This window comes from Aquarana catesbeiana, linkage group LG01, assembly GCF_042186555.1.
Source record: "Aquarana catesbeiana isolate 2022-GZ linkage group LG01, ASM4218655v1, whole genome shotgun sequence".
In the NCBI taxonomy this organism is placed as follows: Eukaryota; Metazoa; Chordata; class Amphibia; order Anura; family Ranidae; genus Aquarana; species Aquarana catesbeiana.
This window is the reverse complement of record NC_133324.1, coordinates 947,482,540-947,501,963: the sequence shown is the minus strand read 5'-3', so window position 1 is coordinate 947,501,963 and position 19,424 is coordinate 947,482,540. Positions and strand designations below refer to the sequence as shown.

General features: G+C 47.5%; 1 protein-coding gene across 1 annotated transcript in view; it reads right to left on the bottom strand.

Moving 5' to 3' along the window:
• Nucleotides 1-19,424, bottom strand: part of LOC141121389 (von Willebrand factor A domain-containing protein 5A-like) — a gene marked incomplete in the record, with an annotated part of 791,688 nt that overhangs the window by 49,638 nt on the left and 722,626 nt on the right. Inside the window, 1 exon segment of the mRNA XM_073611104.1 lies at nucleotides 10,749-10,895. Within this exon segment, the coding sequence (XP_073467205.1) occupies nucleotides 10,749-10,895 (147 nt within the window).

The following is a 19,424-nucleotide window of genomic DNA, read 5'->3' as shown; positions in this document are numbered from 1 at the left end:
CAGTCATTGCAACTTTTTATGTCACACGGTATTTGCGCAGCGACTTTTCAGACTCTTTTTGGGGAAAAAACAGTTTCATGAATTAAAAAACCAGAAATCTCTATGCTCAACTTCCGCTGGTGACCGATTCGTTCTCCCACCGCCTGTAAGAACGATCCAGCAGCTGAACTGCCGCTATGATTGTTCTTACAGTGAAGAGAATCGCCAGCTAAAAAAAGAAGATATCTGGATGATGTCTGTAGCTGTACCCATCATTCAGATATCCCCACTCAAAGTCCAGGACGTCGTATGACGTACCTTGGGCCGGAAGTGGTTAACAATAATGGGATTTTTGACTTACGTAAAATCCATTTGTCTGAGTTCATTGACAGACACAGCGCTCCATTATTCAGAACCATATGGTTATACCGCCCCTTACAGGAGTAGGAACAGTAGGCAGAAAAAAAGACTTGGCTATGCCTATGGGCAGTCCTAGGTGGTATACACCCCTCTCTTTGTTATAGGCCTTCAGTTTACTAACAAGCAATGTCAGAAGTAATAAAACTCCTTAGAGGGGTGGGTGCTGTGTCTGTCAATGAAATGGATTTTACAGTAAGTCAAAAATTCCATTTTCTCTTTCGTTCATTGACACAGTGCTCCATTATTCAGAACGGTAGGGACGTCCCAAAGCAGTGCCAAACATGAGGGGTGGGACAACAAAAAATCCCAAGGCTAACACAAGAGCCAACCAGGTAACAGTAGCTCAACACAGAACAAGCTGGAGCCCAACATGAACAATAGCACTTCAAGAGGGAATATAGACCCTCTAAACAGTAGACTGTAAAACCTTGTGGCCAAAAGAGGCATCCGCAGGTGCCAACACATCCACTTCGTAGAATGTCGTGAAAGTGTACACCGACGACCAGTGGCCGCCTTGCAAACTTGCGCAACGGACGCCTGATGACAGAAGGCCAAAAAAGCACTAATCACCCGAGAAGAATGTGCCGTAACAGGGAAAGGAGGAACCCGATCCCCGACAGAATAGGCCAGAGTCATCATCTGTCTGATCCATCCAGAAATGGTCGCATAAGAAGCAGACAGCCCCTTTCTTGGCCTGTCCGTGATCACAGTGAGTCTGACCTCCAAAAAGACTCAGTGGCTGCCAAATACACCCGAATCCCCCAAACGACATCCAGGGCAGATAAGGCAAATTCCTTAGGATGTGTTAACCAGGGACACAAGGAAGGCAACACAATGTCCTTATTCAAATGGAAATCCGAGGAAGGAATGATGGAAAAGGGCGAAGAACCACCTTAACCTAGTGTAACTCTGGGTAAGGTGTACAACAAGATAACGCCATCATTTCCGACACCCTGCGAGCAGAGGTGATAGCCTCCAAGATGCCACCTTCTAAGACAGGGTAAGCAGTGGAATCCCCAGAATATTTTGAGAGAGAGGCTTCTGGAGAACCAAAATCACCAAGTTCAGATCCTATGGCGGTAGAAGAGACTGCACCGGTGGAAACAGGCGTTGAACCCTTGAATACAGAAGTACACACTAGGGAGTGCGAGACCAGGGGACACTGAAGAAGACCACCAAGACTGACATCTGGCCCTTAATGGTACTCGAGGCCCATTCCTGCTCAACCCCCCGTTAAGGGAGGTCGGAATCGAAGCCAGGATGTATGCGCTTTCCACATCCGGAGGTAGAACCTCCTAGGAGGTAGACTCCCTAGCCATCAGCAGCGTCGGAACTGCAGCACCTGGCTCATCACCGCCAGGCCGTTAAAACAAGAGACTCTAAAGCAGGATGGAAGAACGGCTCTTGGGACAGTAGATCCTCCCTGAGAGGCAGTCGCCAGGGAACGTCGACAACCAGGCGCACCCGGTTGGCGTACCCAGACCGTCAGCACCCATCCAGAGCCAATAGAATGACCGGAATCCCCACAGCCATGATCCTGCGCAAAAGCCACAGCAGAAACTGGAGAGGAGGAAAGGTGTAGAGCAAATGTTACCGGCCCTGTGGGCCACCAGAGCGCTTGAGGTGCCCACCAGAGGATCCCGTGACCTTGCCAGAAACCTTGGTACCATCCTGTTGAGCAGGACGCAAACAGATCTACCTCAGGAGTGCCCCATCGGTCCAACCTTAACCGACTGAGACATCCGACTGGAATGCGTACGTCTGAGAGGGCCGGAACGATACGTTCTGCCCACCAGAGGATACTGGAAACTGCCAGGGCTGCCAACACCCTATTTGGCCCACCCTGGTGATTGACATAAGCCACTGCCGTTGCATTGTCCGACTGGATCCATACCGGGAGCCCCTGAAATCGATCCGTCCATGATCCAGACATAGTCTGATCGCTTGGAGTTCCAGGATATTGCTCGGCAGTGCGGATTCCACCAGCATCCAACGACCAAAAAGGTCAGTCCCAGGACATCTCCCCACCAGACAGACTGGCATTGGTGGTCACCCTGTTCAATACAAGGGGAGAAAGGGTGTACCCGCCAAAGAACCAGAGAGCAAAACCACCAGACCAGGGAACCTCTGGTTTCCTGACTCAGCCGAATCTGATTGTCCAGAGACCTCGGGCACTTGTCCCATAATGCCAGGATCTCTCTGAAGGGAACTTGTATGGAACTGTGCAAATGGAATCGCCTCAAAAGGTAGATATCATCAGACCCAACACCCACATGCAGGTTCGCAGGGAGGCCCACCTGCTGGACAACAGTAAATGAAAAACGCAGCATGCAACTTCTGGAGTTTTTCCAGAGGAAGAAACACTATGGCCAGAGCTGAAGCCCGGGTCAGGCTCAGATAATCCAATGTTCTGGAAGGGTTCAAAGCAGTCTTCAGATAGAATAAAAGCCAACTAAATCTATCAAGGTCTGTATAGGAGCTACGTTGCCTCTCGGGGTAGTCGAGGACTCGCAGAAGAAGATCGTGGACCTCAAACCCCCACTGACATAACAACACCAGACTTGGGGCCAACGCCTCGTGAACACCTGAGGAGTGGTGGCAAGACCAAAAGGCAACACCACGCGCTGATAATGCTCAGCACCCACAGCAAAACGGAGGAAGTGCTGGAGTCAGGCACATAATGGAATGCATAAGTAAACATTCGTGATGTTGATAGAAGCCAGAAAGTCCCAATGATGAAGGGGTGCCACCGCTGACTCCATCCTGAACTTCTATGGCAGGTCAGGGCCTTGAGGTCCAGAACTGGACGTACCATGCCCTACATCTTTTGGACTGTGAACAGGTTTGAATAAAACCCCTGAAACTGTTCCCGACCCAGGAACTGGGACAATCACACTCTGAAACAACAGGGCTTGCACAGCCCCACGTGGAGAACAACAAACGGTCCGGCGACAGAGGCACATTGGTAGCAAAAAAACTTTTTGGGGAACAAGGCCGGGAAACTATCCAGACACAATCAAGACCCGTAATTATGTCATCCAGGGTAGCCCCCACAATACATGTCTAAGCACCACTGCGGAAACAGAGAGCTCATCAATCAGGGGAAGAGGCATACCAGGCAAACTGCAGCGCCTAGACTAACAGGTCTGCTAATGCAGCAAAGGCAGGGGGATTCTGCTCCCCCTCTAGATATGTCAGCTGGATCTTTAGAAGCCAGAGATTCTTCTATTGGAATCATGGTTGCTTTAGCAGCCTAGAGACAGGTGGGTCCACTACAGATGGAACAGTCCACTTCTGAAGGAGGGACTCCTCAAAGGGGTACCTCACAGCAAGCATTTTCAGAAGCACAAAGGGCACTTTGGACACTCCCAGTCTTCATGGACAAATTTGGCAAAATAAGAGGGAGAAGGGAACGCTTTTGCTGCGCAAGATGGCTTATGGGTGCCAAAAAGGAACCAGCCCTTCGCCGCAGACACTGCTGCATCCTTCATCTTGAAAGGTTCCCGCACAGATGTAATAAGTGCGACAACAGCGCCTTTTTGTGCACCACTGCAGTTGTGGTGGAATCATCCTTGCTCCCTGACAGGACAGGAAGCGCCACCAACCCCGCAAGGTGGGCCACGTCTGTGGCGGAAGAGCCAGATAAAGGATCGATCTAAACAGAGAGGGTAGAGGAGTGCGGGGGGGGGGCATTTACTATGCTATATGCCTAAGCTCCACCACAAAAAACTCAGGGAGGGGGGGTTCAACTGAGACACTCACCGCCCGAGGCCTGCACAGGGCTCCACACAGGGAACGCCGGATGCCCCGCAAAGGGGACACAGACCGAGGCCCCTCACAGGGGGCACAGACCGAGGCCCCTCAAAGGGGGCATAGACCTATTGAGGCCTCTCACAGGGGGGCACAGATCGAGGCCCCTCACAGGGGGGCGCCGACCGAGGCCCCACATAGGGGACACTGACCGAGGCCCCACACAGCCGGCCACACGAGGCACCACTGAGGACCCTCACAGGGGGCCCAGACTGAGGCCCCTCATAGGAAGCGCCAGGAGCACCCATGCCGGGCCCACTTAAAGGACCCCCAAAACGAGATCGCCCTCAGAGGCGGCCACGAGGCCTAGCAGGCAGCAAAAGCCGCGGCCTAGTAGGCCGCAAAAGTCGCGGCCTACATTTTCGTCCGCCTGCTGCGAGTGTGCGACCTGCGGGGGGACCGGACTGATCCGAGCTGCTAAACGGAGGGTGGACACCCAAAAACAGAAAGTGGTGGCCTCCGCCGCCCACCCTGGGGCTGCCCACCCAGTGCCTGATCGGTAGGCCCCAAAGACGTGGCGTATATTACGGGAGGCGGTCCCCCGATCGCGGACGTCCGGTCACCCGCCTTCCAGGCCCAACCACGGCAGCAGGTGGGCCCAAGGGATACCCCCCCTGTAGCAACCCCGAGGGTGGAATGGGGGGACAGTGTGTCCCAAAAGAACCTATGCCAGAAGCCTGGGCCTCACCCGGGTAGGAAGGGAGGGAGGGGGGTGGAGGAGAACCCAGGGAGTACCGCGCCCCACACCACATCCAGGGTAGGAGAGAAGGGGGCCCCGTACTTACCGATCAAGCGAAGTGTGCAGGTAAGGCTCCCAGACAGGTCCCCTCAACATCGAAGTGGGGGGCTGTCGGCCATGAGGAACGCTGCGACTCAGGCCAAAGCCCGGTCATACGCGACCTCGCGAGACGTTTAACTTGCAGGGCCAGCCCCCGTCCAGTGGGGCTATGTTGCGGCTGACCTAGCACGTAGCTGCGGTCTGCACGTGCTTGCTGGCCAGACTGGGGAGACAACTGGATCTTAGTGTCCAGCCCGCCGCCCAGCCCGGCAGTTAACTGTAGATCTCACCGGAGGAAAATCCAGAAAAAAAGAAAATAAACAATAAAATTCACAGGACTAAAGATCCCAGCAGGGAACTAGGTTCTTACTCATGACTAGGCAGAAAAAAACTGAAGGCCTATAGCAGAGAGGGGGGTATATTCCACCTAGGACTGCCCATAGGCGTAGTGTCCTACTCCTGTAGGGGACGGTATAACCCTATGGTTCTGAATAATGAAGCGTTGTGTCTGTCAATGAACGAAAGAAAAACAGTTTTTCTTTTTCCATTGAGGAAATGTTCTTCCTCATTCACAAAAGTTCTGCTGTATTGCACAAATACTGTACCAGAACATTTATAAAGGACAGCATACAATACAACTCCCCAACCAATCCAATACTCTGCACATTGTCCCATGATCCCTGCTGGCCAACCCCCGTTCCGCACGAGCCGAATACAGCACTCAACTCCCTGGACATTGGTCCCCCATTGCTGGCTCTCCTTGCACTGTCCGCCACCACCAATTCCAGCTCACTTCTTCCAGAACCTCAATAGGGATGGTACCAGGCAGCACCCCACCCATCCCCACACTAGTCTTCCACTCACATGCTGACCAACCTTACCTTTAGGTCTCTGCTGTTAAATGTACTCTTCTTCCACATGCAGACCTCAAATCAGCTGGAATATGTTAAGAGGAAGATCTTCTCACATTTCCCCAACTTCATTTACACCCCTGATAAGTGATGCACCTGCCCATCAGTGTACAGGGAAAGTCTCCGGTCCCCGACTTTCCTCGCTAGGTCATGTGACATGCAGAGAGCCTCAAGAGAAGTCAAAGTTAAGATTTCCCTGTATCTGTTCGATGGGTGCATCGCTTATTAGAGGAGTTAGGGAGAGGGTGAGAAGATCTTTCTAGTGACATATTATACATGAAGTTTTGGTTCCAGCCGAGCCAATATGAGGGCTGTATGAGGGAGGGGTATTAGTCTCACTGCCCCATGGCACCTGACCCACATTTACAGGGCTGGAGCTACCACTAGGCGAACTAGGCAGCTGCCTAGGGTGCACTGCTGTCTAGGGCGCAGCCATGGCCACTGGTTCGTACTGTTTGACCTTTAATCTACAGTAGTCCCTGTCGTATTTTTTTATTTTTTTTGGATGCCTGGGTCTTTGGGGGTCATGCGGACAGGTTGTCCTGCACTCCATGTTGGCTCCAGTGCCTGGAGCTTGGTATGCCGCCGCCCTGCCCTCTTTCAAGATGGGAACGGTGGTAATTGGTTCTGCTGTAGGTCTTGGACCACAAGAACTGGATGGAGTACTGGTGTGGGTGGTACGTTCTCTCCTGTGGGGAGTATATAGAGCTGTTGGGTAGGTCATTTGGCCTTGTGGAGGCACTGGTGGTACTACCCTTTATTTCTTTCCCTGGATGGTGCAGTTGGACTGGTAAGCCTGTCACAGCCTTGTGTTCCTTCAGGGGCTGCATTTCACTGCACACTAGTTTTTTTCCCATCTCCTATATTTCTTCACAGATATAACATTGCTGACGAGGGGGGGGGGGCTGAGGGGTGCAAGTGGCTGGTCCTGCCTAGAGGGCAAAATAGTCTAGCACCGGTCCTGCCCTTTTACAATTGCAGTGCTTACCACAGCCCCCTGGTTGCAGTACCTCTGTACCACCCTACCTTCATTGGTCTCAATGCTTTCTTATCTTCCCTGTTCTCAGTGGCCACTGTAATGGTAATGCGTACTGGGCTAATGCATAGCTGTGTGGGTAGCAGCCATTTTGGTCATCACAGCCATGTTGTCTTATGAAGGGCACAGTGACCTTCCCCCACCTTTTTCTTTAAGTTATACAATACACAAACTGTTAAAGGGGTTGTAAACCCTCAAGGTTTTTCACCTTAATGCATTCTGGTGAAAAAATTTCTGCAGCAGCCCCCCAGACCCCCCCCTTTTACTTACCTGAACCCGATCTTCCCAGCGACAAGAACAAGCCCAGCAGCTCCAGCCACTGTCTCGGGTCCTTATTGGACAGATTGATAACAAATACAATGACAAGGGAACCAGGGGGCTTGGCCGAGTCCCGCTGTCTGTATCAATGGATGCAGCAGCAGGACTCAGGAGCACGCCCGCACGAGTGCGCCCTTGGTAAGCAGGTCTCCATGGGGGAGGAGCCAGGAGCGCCGCTGGGGGAACCCAGAAGAGAAGGATCAAAGCTGCTCTGTGCAAAACCCTTGCACAGAGGAGGTAAGTATACCATGTTTGTTATTTAAAAAATTTTTTTCCAAATATTCGTAAATTTGAATATTCGAAAATTCGTAAATTCGTAAATTCAAAATTCCGAAAATCTGAAAATGATAACCAACTATTAAATTTCCTTTCAAATTTGTCTGTTAGTGAACGTAACAAATAGAAATATATCCGAAGTTACGAATTATTCGAAATAATGAATGCCGCATGTAAACGAATGGATCCTAACAAATTAATAATAATAAATAACTATAATAATAATAATAATAAAAACTTTTTATTATTATTATTAATTTGTTTTGCTCCATTTGTTTAGATGCGGCATTCTTTATTTTGGATAATTCATATCTTCGGATAAATTTTTATTAGTTACGATCACTAACAGACAAATTTGAAAGGAAATTCCAATACCTATAATTTAATAGTTAGTTATTATTAGTTAGTTATAATTTCAAATTTTCGGATTTTCGTTCTTTCGAATTTTGGAATTGACAAATTTGTGAATTTGCAAATTTACGAATTGGCAAATTTACGAATTGCGATCATAACGATTGAAACCGAATGAAAAACGAATGAAAGGAAAACAAACACATTTTTCGGCAGTGAACATGTCAAGGAACCACTGGCACCCCTTATTCCTCCTAGGTAAAATAGACATTGAAAACCTGCCATGTTTATATTTGTTTTGAAGCTACCCCCAATCCATGCACCCGGCCCCTAATCTACATGCAGGGTGCTGGACGCATGGATCCCAATGGTTTTTTTTTTTTTTTTAGAAGCACGTGATTAGAGCCTAAGTGCATCTGCCAAGTTTGAGAACCGATAACACCTGGCTCATCGCCCGAACTCTGTTCAACCCAAGTATATTGCGCAAGGATATCCTTTGATAACGTCCTGTGGGAGGGACGAAACACGTCAGTGACCGTGGGTGGTGACGTCAGATCCGGCCGGTGACACGCCAGTCGCGGCGCACTTAATGTGAATGGATTACCTTGTCTTATAATATGTTTTAACCACCTCCCACATGTGCTATAGCCGAATGACGGCTACAGCGTGGGCCTTAATTGCTGGGAGGGCGTCAATCCTGGCCCCTTTCCACGTGATCAGCTGTCAGCCAATGACAGCTGATCATGTGATGTAAACAAAAGATCGGTAATCGGCTTTCGAGCAGAAACAAAAAAGTCGATCACCAGCTTCTGTCAAAGGGACAGCGGTCCCCAACGTTGAGAGCCACCACCGCCTCATCTGTGCCCACCTGCCATCTGTGCCCACCCTGTGCGCTTTCCCATCATCTGTGTCCACCAATTCCACCTGTATATCAGTGCCGCCAATCAGTGCCCACCTGTGCCACTTATCAATGCCCATCAGTGCTGCCAATCAGTGCCCATCAGTGCCGCCAATCAGTGCTGCCTATCAATGTCAACCAGCTGTGCCACCTATCAGTGCCACCTATCAGTATCCTTCAGTGCCCCCTCTCAGTGCCCATCAGTGCCACCTATCAGTGCAGCCTATCAGTACCCATCAATGAAGGAGAAAAATTACCTCTTTGCAAAATTTTATAACAGGCTATAAAAGTTTTTTTTTTTTTTTATTTTCGGTCTTTTTTTAGCAAATAATAAAAAAACCCAGCAGTGATTAAATACCACCAAAAGAAAGCTCTATTTGTGGGGAAAAAAAATATAAAAATTTCATTTTGGGTACAGTGTTGTATGACAGTGCAATTGCCATTTAAAGAGTGACAGCGCTGAAAGCTGAAAACCGGTCTGGGCAGGAAGGGGGTTTAAGTGCCCAGTAAACAAGTGGTTAATAAATGGAATTACGCTATATACTCTTTTCCTGTTTTGCCATTCAATATTTATATGAGCAAATCCCCACCTGCAAACAAGGAGCCACGTTGGAGGACTACAAAGCCCAGCATCTGAGACAATTTCAAAGCGACTTCTGTTATGGGAGTCTATGGCAGCTGGTGAGTGAATGGGCACATAGGAGGGGAGCACGGATCGCACCAAATTATGTTTACAGTATTTTGGCTAGATATGTTCCGAAAAATTTGCTCGTTTTCGTTTCATTCGTTTTCTTTTTCGTTTTTCAGGTCATTATTCGTTATGATCTAAATTCGTAAATTTGAAAATCCGAAAAAAAGGAAGAAAGTCCGAAAATTCGTAAGAACGAAAATTCAAAATAATAACCAACTAGCTAATAATAACTATTAAATTATAGGTATTGGAATTTCCTTTCAAATTTGTCTGTTAGTAAATGTAAATAATAAGAATTTATACGAAGTTACGAAATACCGAATGCCATATCTAAACGAATGGAACGGAACAAATTAATAATAAATAATAATAATAAAAAGTTTATTATTATTTTTATTTATTATTATTTATTTGTTACGTTCCATTTGTTTCGATGCAGCATTCGTTATTTCGGATAATTCGTAATGTCAAATTCGTATTCGTTACGTTCACTAACAGCCGAATTTGAAAGGAAATTCCAATACCTATAATGTAATAGTTAATAACTAACTAATAATAACCTATTACTTTTTAGATTTTTGAATTTTCGTTCTTATTTTCGGATTTTCGAATTTACAGATTTTTGGATTTTTGAATTTTGAATTTCCGAATTTTTGAAAAAATTCGTGAAATGGGTTTTCGTTAATTCGGATATTTACAAATTAACGAACTTGCTGAAATCCGTTTAAAAAACGAATTTGGAACGAAACTAATTGCACATGTCTAATTTTGGCACTACAGCACTTTAGCCAGTGATGATGGAATTTACAGGCTCGGTTCACACGGAGGCGACCTGTCAGGCAACTTAGTCGCCCTCCATTCAGTGCAATGGAACTGTTCGAAATCGGAGCGACTCAAGTCGCTCCGACTTAGAAAAGGGTTCATGTACCATTTTGGGGAGACTTCAGAGCGACTTGCATTGACTTCTATTACAGAAATCGTTTGCAAGCCGCGCTGAACAGGGTCGGCTTCAGAGTCGGGCGACTTTGAAGCTGCCCTAGTGTGAACCGCCGAGACTAATATCTCACTGAGAAGATCACCAATAATGATGGACTGTTTGGATGTTTGAGTAATTGAAGATAGGAGTTTAATTATTTGTTTATGAAACTATTTTAATCAGGTATAATAGTAGGAGCGCTCTTTACACGTAGGCACAGAATTCCTAGAGTGTCAATGGTTTTCTAGAGTGACAGCATATCAGAATCAGCAAACACAAAAAAAATAAAAAATATGGCACTTACCGATTTCGCCCATCTGAGGCATTGCCGGGGGATCACAAAATAGCTTATGTGCCAAATAGGGTGCTGAGCTAATCTGAGGCTTTGCCTTGCGAGCACTATACGCCATCATTCTATGTCCTCCATGGAATGCTGAGCCCACCATCATGTCTAATGTAAGAGAGGACAGATGATGAGTGATAAGCACCAAATTACAGACTCTATAGGATACTTGTGAATTCCTCACCATGACATGTGACTGCGGTCATCAGGGCTGGAAGAATTTAAAGTGTGTCTAAATCCGAAACCAAACATGTGATATATTGCAGCTTATCAGTACTTAGATGTGGTGGCTGCATCTAAGTGGTAGCTGCATTAGTTTTCTTTTGTTTTCATACCCCCCCCCCCCCCCCAACCCATTTAATTTTCACTTGGTGGTCCCACAAATAACATACATATATTGAAAGCAGCGCTATAGATCTAACAAGTACTGTGCAAAAAAATTGCAATATTTATTTATTTTTATTTCAGGTACTTATATAGCGCCGTCAATTTACACAGTGCTTTACATATACATTGTACATTCACATCAGTCCCTACCCTCAAGGAGCTTACAATCTAAGGTCCCTAACACACATTCATACATAAACTAGGGCTAGTTTAGACAGGAACTGATTACCTACCACAATGTCTTTAGAGTGTGGGAGAAAACCGGAGTACCCGGAGGAAACCCACACAGGCACAGGGAGAACATGCAAACTCCAGGCAGATGGTGTCGTGGTCGGGATTCAAACCAGTGACCCTTTTTGCTGCTAGGTGAAAGTGCTACCCACTACACCAGTGTGCTGCCCAATATGAGGCAGCAAATATAGTGCAAAAGGTGCAATGGGAAACATCAAACTGTAAAAGTGCAATATGGGACAGCAAATATTTAAACATGCCTGTTCCATAATGGAACAGCAAATAAAGGGCCAAGAAGTGTAATATGAAACATCATTCAATAAACTGCGGGTATATATCCAACACGTAAAGCGGCTGTATACCCCTTTTTTCCATTTTTAACTACAGGTAAACCTATAATAAGGCTTACTTGTAGGTAAAATGAGTATCTCCTAAACCTATACGGTTTAGGAGATATTCACCTTGCATAGAGCCGCTGACGTCAGCAGTGCATGCGCTCTGAAGGTCCGGCGGACGCTGCCGGAAAAACAGAGCTCCTTGCCAGAAATTAGACTTGCATGCCAGGGTGACGTCATTGCGGCTCCGGACACTCACAGACGCGAACCCGGAAGACACGCCGAGGGGGAAAAGTCAGCTCCCTCGGCGGTTACCAGGAGGCAATGCCGATGCTCCGATCTAAGGTAAGTATTTCATAATGAGCTAGTATGCGGAACATACTAGCTTATTATGCCCTAGCCTTACAGGTTTTTTTCGGGTTTTTTTTTGCGGGGTATACAACCGCTTTAAACGTGCATAAAGCTAATGTGCAAACAAACAGTGCATATATAAATGTCCTTATGTCATAAAAAGAAAAAAAGAAATAATGAAGTCCATAGTGAGAACAGAGATCATTAGCATGTGTTCTTCGAACTCAGGTGTAAAGGGATCTCCACCACCGGCTAGGAATAATCATTGCACCTCTTACCAGAGAAGTTGGGCCGAAGATTATAATGGCCAAAAGTGCATAAGATGTTATCACAGGCTAAGCAATCAGCAAGGAAATCGTTGGTCATCACTCTACAGTCAATCCCAATGGAATGCCAGGAAAGAAATACAAATGCAGTCCATAATAAACATCAAAGTTTATTGAAACCTTACAGGGTTCACTGACAAGCTTCACAGCAGGCGGATCAAAGCAAAGCAGAGAGCACTAGATGGTGCTCGATGGCTAATGCAGACGGGTGCCGAAAGTAGCCATGCCCCTACATGCTTCATCAGCAGTGACGTCCTCTGGGGGTATCAGCCACACACACAGCATCCCTCTGTCTCACTATAAATATACTCAGCCTGATCGTTTTCCTTGCTGATCGCCTAGCCTGTGATAACATCTTATGCACTTTTGGCCATTATAACCTTTGGCCCATCATCTCTGGTAAGAGGCGTGATGATTATTCCTAGCCGTGGTGGAGATCTCTTTACACCTGGAAGAACGCATGCAATGGTCTCTGTTCTCACTATGGACTTCATTATTTCCTTTTAATTTGACATAAGGACATTTATATGTGCACTGTGTTTATTTGCACATTAGTTGTTACCTTCATGCATGGTTAAGTGTTGGATATATACCCGCAATTTATTAAATACTGTTTCATATTGCACTTTTTGGCACTTTATTTGCTGTTCCATACTGAACATTTATGTTTAAATATTTGCTGCCCCATATTGCACTTTATAGTTTGCTGTCTCATATTGCAATTTTTTTGCACAGTAGTACTCGTTAGATCTATAGTGCTGCTTTGATATATGTATATTATGAGAATTGGTATCACACTTTTTTTAGCAAGCTGCTTTTTGAACTTTATTTACACTTTTTTATTTCTACAAATAACATACTTCCTTTACCCTCATGTCTACTTCTAGATAAAGGAAGGCCCGTAGACGTGGTGTATCTGGATTTTCCAAAAGCATTTGACACAGTTCCCCATAAACGTTTACTGTACAAAATAAGGTCTGTTGGCATGGACCATAGGGTGAGTACATGGATTGAAAACTGGCTACAAGGGCGTGTTCAGAGGGTGGTGATAAATGGGGAGTACTCGGAATGGTCAGGGGTGGGTAGTGGGGTCCCCCAGGGTTCTGTGCTGGGACCAATCCTATTTAATTTGTTCATAAATGACCTGGAGGATGGGATAAACAGTTCAATCTCTGTATTTGCGGACGATACTAAGCTAAACAGGGCAATAACTTCTCCGCAGGATGTGGAAACCTTGCAAAAAGATCTGAACAAATTATTGGGGTGGGCGACTACATGGCAAATGAGGTTCAATGTGGAAAAATGTAAAATAATGCATTTGGGTGGCAAAAATATGAATGCAATCTATACACTGGGGGAGAACCTCTGGGGGAATCTATGATGGAAAAGGACCTGGGGGTCCTAGTAGATGATAGGCTCAGCAATGGCATGCAATGCCAAGCTGCTGCTAACAAAGCAAACAGAATATTGGCATGCATTAAAAAGGGGATCAACTCCAGAGATAAAACGATAATTCTCCCGCTCTACAAGACTCTGGTCTGGCCGCACCTGGAGTATGCTGTCCAGTTCTGGGCACCAGTCCTCAGGAAGGATGTACTGGAAATGGAGCGAGTACAAAGAAGGGCAACAAAGTTAATAAAGGGTCTGGAGTATATTTGTTATGAGGAAAGGTTGCGAGCACTGAACTTATTCTCTCTGGAGAAGAGACGCTTGAGAGCGGATATGGTATCAATTTACAAATACTGTACTGGTGACTAGGGATGGGCCGAACACCCCCCGGTTCGGTTCGCATCCAGAACATGCGAACCGACCGAAAGTTTGCGCGAACATTTGATCACCATTAAAGTCTATGGGACTCGAACGAGAGAAATCAAAAGTGCGAATTTTAAAGGCTAATATGCAAGTTATTGTCCTAAAACGAGTTTGGGGACCCGGGTCCTGCCCCAGGGGACATGTATCAATGCAAAAGAAAGTTTTAAAAACGTCCGTTTTATCGGGAGCAGTGATTTTACTGATGCTTAAAGTGAAAAAATAAAAGTGAAATATTCCTTTAAATATCGTACCTGGGGGGTGTCTATAGTATGCCTGTAAAGTGGCGCGTGTTTCCCATGCTTAGAACAGTCCCTGCACAAAATGACATTTTTAAAGGAATAAAAGTCATTTAAAACTGCTTGCAGCTTTAATGTAATGTCGGGTCCTGGCAATATGGATGAAAATCAGTGAGACAAATGGCATGGGTACCCCCCAGTCCATTACCAGGCCCTTTGGGTCGTGTATGGATATTAAGGGGAACACCGCACCCAAATTTAAAAAAGGAAAGGCGTGGGGCCCCCAGGCCCTATATACTCCGAACAGCAGTATACAGGCGGTGCAAACAAGACAGGGACTGTAGGTTTGTTCCTATGTAGAATCTGTTTGTAATTTGGATCAGGTACATTTTGTAAGTGTAGCTCCAGCCAAAAAATCTATTTTAAAGCTTTTTGGAAAACATAGGGAAGGGTCATCATCAGCCCTGTAACCTATTATTTTGCTGTCTGTGCCCCTGTTCAGAAGATTTCACCTCACTTTCTGTCCCAATGACAATTGGATTTTGAAAATTTGGGTAACAAGGAAACAAGGATTGGTGATAAATCAGTGGAGGAGACACCTTTTTCTCATATTAACTCTTACAGGAGAGAATTTCCCTCCCTAGGGGTAGATTTCCTCTCACTTCCTGTTGTCTCCCTCCGTTTGCAAAAGGGAGTCGTTTGTAAGTGGGATGTTTGAAAGTAGGGGCCTGCCCTATATACTCTGCAGAAAATTGGGCCTTAGGTGGTGGTGGTACCAGAACACTGTAAGCCTTCACAGTTACTCTTGCTGGGCGCTGGAACGGGCCCTGCTGTGAAATATTATATCAAGAATTGTAATTACATGCCCTTGTTGAACAGGGTCAGAAAAATTGGGCCTTTGGTGGTGGTGTGGCCACAACACTGTAAGCCCTCACAGTTACTCTTTGTGGACGCTGCAACAGGCTCTGCTGTGAAATTAATTATATCAAGAATTGTACATGCCCTTGTTGAACAGGGTCAGAAAAAATGGGCTTTAGGCACTGGTGCCACAACACTGCAACCCCTTACAAATACTCTAGTTGAGTGCAGGAACGAGCCCTGCTGCAAAATATTACAGCAGTAATTGTAATTACGCGCCCCTGTAAACAGGGGCAGAAAAATTGGGCTTTAGGCACTGGTGCTGGTGCCCAGAACCAAAAATGTTCTTAGAAGCTATCAACATGAACATTGAGGAGGAATAGGATAGTCACTCAGCATAACAGGATAGTCAGTCAGCATCAGCATAGGCAGTGTTCAGGGGATCTCACATTCATAAAAAAATTATTCGGTTACATCAGCATCAGGTGCTTGGTAACTGGTGATCCAAGACCGATTAATTTTTTATGAAGGTGCGCCGATTAATCCAGTCGGTGGACAGGCGCACTCTGTGATCGGTTACAAAGCCTCCAGCGGCACTAAATGTGTGTTCTGAAAGCTCAATTGCAAACTGTGCAAGCTCTGGCCAGTGATCCATCCTCAAGACCCAGTAACCCAGTGGATTTTCAGTTGGAAAGGTCTCCAAGTCTGATCTTGCCACTTGGTATTCCTGCACCATGTACAACAGACGCTGGCGATGGTTGCTGGAACCGATCATACCTTGGGGCTGCGGACTAAAAAACTGTCTGAACGCATCAGTCAGACGACCACCTTTTCCATCGCTCCTTCTTTGACTGACCGAAGCTTCAGCAACACATTGTCCAAGACCAGGAATTTGTACCCTCCCAGGCTCTGGAAACGCATTGCACAAACCTTTCTGCAAGGCCTCCCGAAGATGTTTCATCCTAAAGAAGGGTTGCCAGCCAGTAGTGATCCCTCTCCTTGATCACATGAATCCAAGGGTCCTTTCGCAGGCTTCGCAGGATCAGGGAGGCCATGCAGCATAGGTTTTCTGACGCATTCGATCCGGAGTCCTCTGGGTCTCTAAGGACGACCTGATCCGCAGCCACCTCCTCCCAGCCAGGTACAAGTCCATGGGTTTCTGGGGACTGTAAACGATCCCTTGAAGACTGATGCTGAGTGCTAGGCTCCACCTCCATGCTGACACAATCCTCATCCTCCTCCTCCTCCTCTTCCTGTGAGATCGGCGGGCCCGTTGGGAATACTGTCTGGATAAAGGGGGCCTTGAGAGTTAAGGAAGTCCTCCTCTTCCTCCCTCTGTTCTGCCTCAAGTGCCCTGTCCATTATTCCATGCAGCGTGTGCTCCAACAGGTAGACAAGAGGGACAGTATCACTGATGCATGCACTGTCACTGCTCTTCATCCTCGTGGCCTCCTCAAATGGTGACAGGACAGTGCATGCATCCTTGATCATGAGCCACTGGCATGGCGAAAAAAAGCCAAGCTCCCCTGACCCTGTCCTGGTGCCATACTCGCACAGGTACTCGTTGATGGCCCTCTGCTGCGTGTGCAGCCGCTGCAGCATTGCCAACGTTGAGTTCCACCTGGTGGGCATGTCACAGATGAGGCGATTCTTGGGCAGGTTCATTCCTTTTGAAGGTCAGCCAGCCGAGCACTGGCATTATATGACCGGCGGAAATGCCCACAGACTTTCCTGGCCTGCCTCAGGATATCCTGTAAGCCCGGGTACCTGCACAAGAACCGCTGCACCACCAAATTAAGGACGTGAGCCAAACAGGACACATGGGTGAAGTGTCCCTGTCGGAGGGCGGAGAGGAGGTTGGTGCCATTGTCACAAACCACCATCCCTGGCTGAAGCTGGCGTGGCATCAACCTCCTCTGAGCCTACCCCTGCAGAGCTGACAGAATCTTTGCCCCAGTATGGCTCCTGTCCCCTAAGCAGACCAACTCAAGCACCACATGGCATCTTTTTGCCTGAGTGCTTGCGTAGCCTCTAGAACGCCTATGGAGCACTGCTGGTTCTGAGGACAAATCTGCACGGGAAGAGGCCATAGAGGAAGAAGAAGAGGAGGGGGTGGAGGAGAGAGGTGTGGCAGAATCACCACTACCAGCATTTTGGAGGCGTGATGGCGGAACAAGCTCCAACAATACTGCACCCCGTCCTGCATTCTTCCCAGCTGCTAGCAGGGTTACCCAGTGCGCCGTGAAAGAAAGGTGATGTCTCTGTCTATGCCTGCTGGACCATGAGTCAGCAGTAATATGCACCTTACCGCTGACCACCCTGTCCAACGAGGCCAAGACAATTTAGCCAAACTAGCAATCAGCCGCTGAGTATGTGGGTGGCTGGGACAGAATTTCTTTCGCCGGTTTAGCAACTGGGGTAGGGAAATTTGCCTGCTACAATCAGGCGTTGGTGTAGCGATAGCAGATTGCCTGCAAGTACTTAGCATACCTAATTCTACACCTTCATTCCTGTCAGTGCTGGTTTCTGAGAGGACTGAAGGTATAGTGGGGTTGGAGATTCCAGCTGATGAGGAGCAAGGAGAGGTCCGCCTTGTTCTTTGGTGTGGGTCTTTTAAGTACTGTTGCCAACGGACTGCATGGAACTCGACATATGTCTGGTCAAGCATGTGGTGCCCAAGCGGCTTTTGTTTTGGCCACGCCTGATACGCTTCAGACATATGTTGCAAACAGCAACAGTGCGATTTGCTGCACATGTCTCAAAAAAGGCCCACACCAAAGAACTTTTGGAAAAACGTGCAGCAGCACGCCCTGCACATGCGGAGCTCTGGGGTGTGATGTAGTTGGTTGGCTGCCCTTAAGCTGGCCCCTGGAGGGCATCTTACCTCATTGGAGATGTGCCTCCTCCTCCTTCTCCCCTCTTCTATCAGGCACCCACGTAGAGTCAGTCACCTCATCATCCCCTCCCTCCTCGCCACTGGAGCAAACCTGGCAGTATGCTGCAGCTGGGGAAACATGACTGTCAGTTTCATGTCCTTCTTGGGCACCCCCTTTCTGGACTCACTTTACTGCCTTCATCCTCAACCTGGGTACCTTCATTAGAGCCTTCAAAGTCCTGCAGCATGTACCCTACACTGTGGTCGAACAGTTTGGGAGACTCCTCAGGGCATGATGGTGGGGCTAGGGAAGGAGTGACTGATGACATTGAGCCGATGGAAGAGGCTGCTTTGGCAGCTGCATTGGCAGACAAAGTATCCTGAGCCTGGGTGACAGAGGATGAGGAGGATGAGGACGGCTTGGTCATCCACTCTACCAACTCTTCTGCATGTTGTGGCTCAACACGGCCAGCTGCCTAAAAAAAGGACAAGCGTGCCCCACGGCCACGTGCTGAGGATGCACCGTGTCCACGACCAGCACTGTTTGCTGTAGACACAGAGCCTGCTTGCCCTCTTTTAGTGGCCTGCGAGTGTCCTTGGTGGCCTTCCAGACATACTGTACAATTAGATTAGCAAAACAACGCCTGAAGTTTACTAAAAACAGTACACCAGGAATGGCCTACAGTAAGGTATAGGCTTGGCTGGACTACAAAGCAGTGGATATATATTTTATGAACTGCAGCTCAGTGAGTCACCTGCCTGGCTGAAAGTGTCTTTGAACACGCACTCAGGCAATGGCCTAGTCAGGTATAGGCTTGGCTAGACTATATATATATATATATATATATATATATATACACACACACACACAAGCCTGTTTATATACCGTATTTATCGGCATATAACACGCACCTTTTTCCCCTGAAAATCAGGGGAAAATCGTGGGTGTGTGTTATAGGCCGATCCCCGTCACTTTTGCTCGGATCGGAGCGATCGCGGCGTTTGCCGCGATCGCTGCCGACATACACAGCTGTGTGTAAATTCAAATATGGCGCCGAGACTGCAGGGACTCAGCCGAGCAGAGATGCACATACCCGAAAGTCCTCGGCTTTTTTCGGCGCCGCTCACAGTCCCGCCCATAGGGCGAGACTGGGCGTGACTGTGAGCGGCGCCGAAAAAAGCCGAGGACTCTCGGGTATGTGTATCTCCGCTCCGCCGAGTCACTG